Here is a 7,765-nt window from a genome sequence, read left to right as displayed (position 1 = left end):
ACAATCAACTTCTATTCCACCTATCATCAAATAATATGTTTTTTTTGGTGAATAATAATATGGTTGTTTTTAATTTATGGTAACAATACTAATATAATATCAAGTAATAGTACTGATACACATTATATGAAAATATAAAAAAAAAGAAGTTTTAAAAAAATTAAATCAATAAAAAAAATTAATTGTTCAAATTGAACTAAAATTTCCATTTAAAATATAATAATGAATTAATAATGTTAACAACCATATTATAATATTTTAAAGCTTAAAGACCAAAATATAATTTAAATCATACGTAAGTGATTAAATCTAAATTTACCCAATTTTTACTCCGTGCAAAATTTTTCCCTCACTTTGTGCTTTCGATCCTCAGTCCCCGCGAAAAAATGAAATAAAACTTTTTTTTTTTTCATTTTCTTACCTCTATTTTATCCTTCTAGGGTTCCGTTTTGCTGCCCCCATCACCCATGGCCGACGTCATAAACATGCCGGCTGATTCCCTCGACGACCGCCGTGGCGGAGGCGACCGTAAAGACAATGATAATAACAATAATAATAACAGACAGCCTCCGTTATCTGACGATCCAAACTCATCTCCGCCATCGCCGCCTCCACCTCGACGCCGAGAACGAGACTCTCGTGAGCGGCGGGACCGCGACTTCTACGATCGCAACCGATCTCCTCCACCTCCACTTACCAGGGAGAGAGATTACAAGCGACGCAATAGTATTAGCCCTCCTCCTCCGCCGTTTTACAGGGATAGGAGACACTCGCCTCCGCCACGGAGGTCACCACCTTATAAGAGGTCTAGGCGGGAGGACGGAGGCTACAGAGGGAGGAGAGGGAGCCCTAGAGGAGGATTTGGACCTGGAGGTAGAAGGTAATGCTTTACTTATTTATTTTTAGATTCATTTTTGTTATTAAAATCAAAATGTATGTTGTTGCAGATTAACTAGCTATATGCATTTGAACTATCGATTTTTTTGGTGTGCTTAATGCTATGAATTATTTCTGATTTGATAGACTTGGTATTTTGCTTACTTGATTTAATCTAGAAGTTCGTTAACTGAAAGAGTCTGCATGAATTGCTACCTACTGGTTACTGTTGGCCCTGTAAAAGAACCATAAATATAGGAGACTGAATTTGACCCACTATGTAAGTAATTTTGCAGGATGCTAGGGGTAGCATTTTTATGGTCATTGAAGGGCATGCAAGTGTTTATGATGGTTTGCTTGAGAAATTTGCATATGGATCGTTCAAGTCTTCACATCATTTCCTGCTAGATAGTCATAGTCCTTACATATTTCAAGGGCCCCTTGTTCAAGGGCCCCTTGTTTGTCAAGGAACTAGGGGACTTTCCTTTCCTATTACCAAAAGCCACATGATTTTGCCAAATTCTGGACTGCCTTTGAGTATTTGAAGCTGATGTTTTATTTTCTATGATGTCACTTGAGAATGGATGATTCGTTCGGTTCTCATATTGCTATATTTCCTGTCTCTTCTCTACATGACTGCATGAATCATTATTTAGACACTGGATTTAATTTATGTTTCATATTTTGTTCATTTATTATTATAGATCATATATGATTTGAGCCTTTCACTTGGCAGATTTGCTTATATTCAGATTTTGCTCATGCTGTAAATAAATTTTGATGCTGCAGGTTTGGGTATGACTATGGTGGTGGATATGATCGCGAGATGATGGGAAGGACCGGTCACCCTGAAGAAAGGCCTCCTGGCCGATACTTTGGTCGCTCAACTGGTGGCTATCAAGGTGAGCTTCTCTTGAAATTGCTTAGCTAATTTCAAATTTCCTCAAACTTCAATTCTTTCACCTGGAAGAATTATTGAAGCACTTCTAGTTTCACCTTTGTATTTGCCTTCTTTTTCTCTTTTATTATTGATATGCTTAAACTCCGCCTGTGCTTGCATTGCCGGTCCCAAGCCCGGATAAAGGAGGAGGGTTGCAGTAGGCCTGTGACAGCCAGCGTAAAATCCTATCTCATCTTTTGACATGGACTGATACTCCAAATGTATTGGGATTAATTTGGTTCTATTAAATTACAGTTATAGACTCACATTTCTTGTGGCCAGATTTTAAAATTTACTTCTGTAAAGAGTTCAGTTCCACCTATTTTTTCATTTTTGAACCAATCAAATTCCTGCTGATTAGGAGTAGCTCATTTTTCATGCAATGAATTATGATAATCAGAGATTAATACTGGGATAAAACTAGAAATTAGTTTTTTGCATCCAGGTTTCCTTTTTCGGCCCTTTTTAGATAGTAGCATCATTTTGGAAAGTATCAAGATGCATATGATGGTAGTAAATTCGGGCATCTATTAAATGATGCATAATTGCAGTTGATGATATCACTACAATGAGTAGGCGTGTTCCTTTGAAAATTCCATAGGGTGATGATGCATTACTGTATACTGCCCCACCAACAAACTTTTTATCAATCTTTTCTATTTATGCTGTGTTTCTAGTTTGCCAAATAATATTGCTTTTGCAGATTGGGATTCTGGCCGAGGTTGTTACATTGATGCTTCCAGTTCGGGGAGTACACAAAGGTTAGCTTTCCATCTCATTTAAGGATTCATGTGTTAGATGAGGTTTGAATTACTTTTCATTGCATTGCTGGCAAGCCTAGCAACATTGGAGCTCTCTTTTAATTAAGGTGATTTCAAGACTGTTCTTATCAATTATTGTTGATTGTTGGGTAAATTTTCAGAGAAGGATTGATGTCATACAAGCAATTCATTCAAGAGCTTGAGGATGATATAGTACCAGCTGAAGCTGAGCGCAGGTATAGATGAGGAATAATGTCGTGGTTTTGTTTTACCTTGTTTGAGATTTGCTGCTGAAACTGTGGTTTTTGACTGTGTAGGTATCAAGAATACAAGTCAGAGTATATATCTACCCAGAAACGAGCCTTTTTTGATGCTCACAAAAATGAGGACTGGTAGTTCCTTTTGTTTACTGAATTCCTCCCTCTCCATTCACCTCACTGTTCTAATTAGACTTGCGTATATATGTAGGTTGAAAGACAAATATCATCCAACAAACTTAGTCACTGTTATTGAAAGGTTAGTTTAATTGCATATTTCTTGAGGTTTCAGTTCATGAATTTGTTACAAAGCTGATGGATCCCCTCAGCCAGCATGTTGTAGCATGGTGTCATTTTATTGCATTATTGTTGGATTCACTACTTAAATTTCATGTTTTATTTTGTTTTCAACATTTCCATTTTAGGAGAAATGAGTTTGCCCGTAAAGTTGCCAAGGACTTTTTGCTGGATCTGCAGAGTGGAACATTGGACTTGTAAGATTCGCATAATGTTTCTTCATACTTGCATGCATGCAAGTTATTTCCCAGCTGTTGTCCAATAACTTATATTGGTGATGCAGAAGTCCTGCTGTCAATTCTTTGTCATCAAAGAAATCAGAACAGACCAGTGATCCTAATTCTGAAGATGAAGCAGACATTGGTGGCAAAAGAAAGCGAAACGCGAGGGAACCTGCTAAAGAAACTGATCTTTCTGCAGCTCCAAAGGCTCACCCCACAAGTTCTGATCCCAGAAGAATTTCGATTGATATTGAACAAGCACAGAGCCTAATGCGTAAACTGGACTCTGAAAAAGGAATCAGTGAAAATATTCTTAGTGGACCTGACAACCAAATAACTAGAGATAAATCTCATGGTAGTTCGACTGGCCCTGTGATTATTGTACGTGGCTTGACTTCTGTGAAAGGCCTGGAAGGTGTTGAGCTTCTGGATACTCTTATAACTTACTTGTGGCGTGTCCATGGCTTGGATTATTATGGACTGATTGAAACGAGCGAAGCCAAGGGACTTAGGCATGTGAGAGAGGAGGGAAAGGGTTCTGATGTGACTATCAATGGATCTGAGTGGGAGAAAAACCTGGACACACGCTGGCAAGAGAGGTTGAAGGGTCAAGATCCTTTAGAATTAATGACGGCTAAGGAGAAACTAGATGCTGCTGCTGTTGAAGCTTTGGATCCTTTTGTCCGGAAAATCAGGGATGAAAAGTATGGTTGGAAGTATGGCTGTGGTGCCAAGGGTTGCACAAAGCTCTTTCATGCTGCAGAGTTTGTGCACAAGCATCTTAAACTCAAACATCCAGAGCTTGTGATGGAGCTAACGTCTAAAATGCGTGAAGAGCTTTATTTCCAGAACTACATGAAGTAAGTCGGTCTTACATGCAGCATATTGTTGTTTGTAGATATCTTTATTTTAAGGACACTCATATAAGATATACATTGTTGCCATTCACAGTGATCCAGGTGCACCTGGTGGGACACCTGTTATGCAACAATCTGTACCGGTATGCTACAACTGCTGTTGTTTTGATGTTATGGTTGCTCCTACAGCTTTATATCCTCATATTTGCTTCCCTTTATCTTACTTTTTTCTTCTTGCAGAAAGACAAGCCTCTGAGACGTAAAATGTTGGAAAACTGCTTGAAAGATGAGCGTGGCTCACGTAGAGAACGTGATAATCGAGCAAATGGAAGTGATAGATATGATAGGTCTGAGAACCCTCAATCAAGTGATTTGCCATCCAACAACGAGGGTCCCGAAGGGGGGAACCGTGATGATCTAATGTTTGAGTCATTTGGTGGACAAGGGATGCATGTTGCAACTCCATTTTCTTCAGATATGGCACCTCCACCAGTATTGATGCCTGTTCCCGGTGCTGGGTAGGTCTTAATGCTGTTCTGCAAGTAGCTATAGTTTGTTTATTATTTCCTTGAGAGCTTATACTTCTGTATTTGCAGTCCATTGGGACCTTTTGTTCCAGCTCCACCTGAACTCGCAATGCAGGTGTTCAGAGAGCAGGGTGGTCCGCTTCCTTTCGAAGGCAATAGTAGAAGTGGACGTCCTGGACCTAATTTAAGTGGACCGGCCCCATTTCTTTTGCCTCCTGGCTTCCGTCAGGATCCTCGGCGTTTACGAAGGTAAGCTTGCTTGAGAGACTGTTTTTAAAATCATACAGATGAGCTGCAGCTACGTTACTTGCAGAGCTTAACCTTAATTACAGGTTTGCTTGAGTACCAACGTTTTCGGAACCGGACTGGTCATCGAATTGGTCAGGCCATTGGTTCCCAGACTGGTTTAATTAAATAAATTATTATTGTTCATAAAAAATTATAAAACCCTGTTCAACCTCCAGCTCAACTGTTTATTATTATTATTCCGGTTTATACCAGTTTGCATGTCAACCGGTTCTTTCCCTTGCTTTGGACTAGTGTACCGGCTGGTCCAGACTGATTTCAACAACATAGTTTGCTTCATGTTCATAAATTTTGTGACAATGCATGTCATTAACCATTCCTTTGCCTTTGAAATCTATTCCCCCATTCCACTTGCCCCACTTTGCCCCTCGTAAAATTTGATTGCCTAACTGAATATCGTGTTTCTCTTCTAAAGCCATCTTATTAAAGCTCACCCCGTTTTTTGTCACACAGTTATCAAGACCTAGACGCACCCGAAGACGAAGTAACAGTCATAGACTACCGGAGCTTGTAGGTACAAGAAATGAAAAGACCACACAACCAAAACATATTTGAGGAAGGCAGCAAGCTATTCATCGAACAATCCAAGGTCAAATCCTTTTTGTTTACATTCTCTGAACGTTTGACCTTATACCAACTCGTTAAAAACTTGAAAATTTCTTAAAAATCTTACCAGGTGCACGCATAGCTCTGCTTTCAATTTATGATGAAGGGCAATTCTCCTGCTGTGATTTCCCTAAAAAATATATGTAAGTGCCTGTGAACTTTGTTTTGTATTTTTGGTCCCACTTAACTAATTTCAAAAGAGATGATTACGAATGAACATGGAAGAGTGGGGCATATAATGGTTTTTTTTTTGTTCTTTTTTTCTTTTTAACAAAATTTGTATTTGCTGTAAAATGTTGAACTTTTAGTGAATAGGTTTCATATAAGCTGCCCTTCATTTGTTTTTTGCTTTTTTAAAAAATTCTTCTTAGTGTTTAAAACATGGGAGCATTTTTACTTTATATAATAAAATGGATCTTGCTTGGTTGTCAACCAATTTCAGTTTTCAGTTGACTCTATCTTATTCTACTAAATAATGTCAAATTATATATTTTTATTTTCTTAGAAAAATTATATTTTTTTATGAAAAGGATTGAAATCCAAAGTTGTAAAATAAAATTCATTTTTTGTCAAAATTAACTCCAAAACCTCAAAGCTACAATTACTATGAGAAATTGAAAATCAAACCAAATTGAATCAAATTATGATTGGTGGTATAAAAAATTCATAAAACCCAATCAAAGAGAGTTGAACTCACCTCTACCTTATACTACTTAAGGTATGTATAAAGGAATGGTGTTATCAAAACTTCAGAGATAATAATAAGATTTTTTGGTGGTCAAATCTAATCTGTTAATTTAGTTTGGTTAAATAAATAAATAATTTTTAAAAAAAAACAAAATATTAAAAATTTGGTTCAATTGGTTTAATTGTTTTTTTAAATTGGTTTTTGAGTTAATTGGTTCAAAATTTTTCTTTGGATCGATATCCTAATTAGTTTTTGATTCGGTTAATTTAGTCTAATTCAAATAACTTTAATAACACTTGTATACTTTTCTAGAAGGATTGCTTAAGTAATCCCCTGGTTAATATTGGACAGGGTTTTAGGTTTTTTCCCTAGTGATGGACGTTATTCTTATCTAGTGGAGGTCATACCATATGCGAGTTGAGTTTGATCGATTGTAATTGACTTCTCAATGAAAACGTAGGGATCGTATTGAAGATAATATTGATTCTTAACCTTCTACACTTTGCGGATATCAATTTGTAATGCCATCAAATCCCTATCAACATGAAAGAAATCAAGTGTCGATGATACTGTCATGATCATCAACACCATTTGGTGCCATAGAAGTCTTTTTTAAGCCTTAAGTTGCAATACAAATTCTTGGGGAATAACCATTAGGGTTAAAAACTGAACATAATACATGAATTATTAATGCTTCTAATGTATATTGACCGAACTCAGAAAGTTACTTTCGGTCCATTGTGCTTTTTCATTTGGTAAATAAAGGAACATTCATTCATAAAAGAAATTTAGAAACAAGTTCGGTACATAGCAAGTCCTGCCTTATTGGCATTAATAAAACTAAGCATAAAACTAGGAAGTCCAAAGTAAATGTAACAAAGGCAAGCGATTAGTCCCGAGACAATAAATTTTAGAGAAAAGTTGGGTTGCTGCCTTTGCGTGCCAACGCGTCTGCACAACGATTGCTCTCTCTGAAAACATGGACCAACCGACTACGGCGGAAGGTCGCGGATATAGTCCTGCAATCCACAACCAAAGATCTGAGTGAAAGTTTTGTGCATTCGTCAACAGAAATCAGAGAAATAAATGCTATAGCATCCACTTCAACAATTAAAGAATCAACATTAAGAGATGATGCTAATGATAAACCGTCGCGAAGAGCCCAAAGCTCTGCTGTCATATTTGATGTAAAATCCAGAAAACGATAACAACCAGCGACCCAAAGGCCATCATGATCTCTAAGGAGAGTTCCCGCACCAGCGAACCCGGGGTTTCCTATGGATGAGCTGTCACAATTTAATTTAATCAAACCTCGATCAGAGGGCTGCCATCTAACAGCGGTGAAGTTTGGAAGAGAATGAATGCGAATGTTTGTCGAGGTTGCAGCGCTCACAAAGGAGCGATTGAGAACAGAATGTAAAATGGAAGG

General features: G+C 37.6%; 1 protein-coding gene across 1 annotated transcript; it reads left to right on the top strand.

Moving 5' to 3' along the window:
* The first annotated feature begins 311 nt into the window (after positions 1-311).
* LOC107936065 (serrate RNA effector molecule) lies at positions 312-6,084 on the top strand. Its single transcript, XM_041085967.1, has 13 exons — positions 312-880; positions 1,666-1,778; positions 2,520-2,577; positions 2,739-2,813; positions 2,895-2,969; positions 3,046-3,093; positions 3,260-3,328; positions 3,415-4,212; positions 4,304-4,352; positions 4,450-4,727; positions 4,806-4,985; positions 5,496-5,631; positions 5,719-6,084. Exons 1-12 carry the CDS (start codon positions 468-470, stop codon positions 5,554-5,556), a joined length of 2,217 nt encoding a protein of 738 aa, XP_040941901.1. The 5' UTR covers positions 312-467; the 3' UTR covers positions 5,557-5,631; positions 5,719-6,084.
* Positions 6,085-7,765: the final 1,681 nt, after the last annotated feature.

The sequence above is a fragment of the Gossypium hirsutum genome, chromosome A13 (assembly GCF_007990345.1).
Source record: "Gossypium hirsutum isolate 1008001.06 chromosome A13, Gossypium_hirsutum_v2.1, whole genome shotgun sequence".
Taxonomy (NCBI): Eukaryota; Viridiplantae; Streptophyta; class Magnoliopsida; order Malvales; family Malvaceae; genus Gossypium; species Gossypium hirsutum.
The sequence above is the reverse complement of the archived record's forward strand: the minus strand, read 5'-3'. Positions and strand labels throughout refer to the sequence as shown.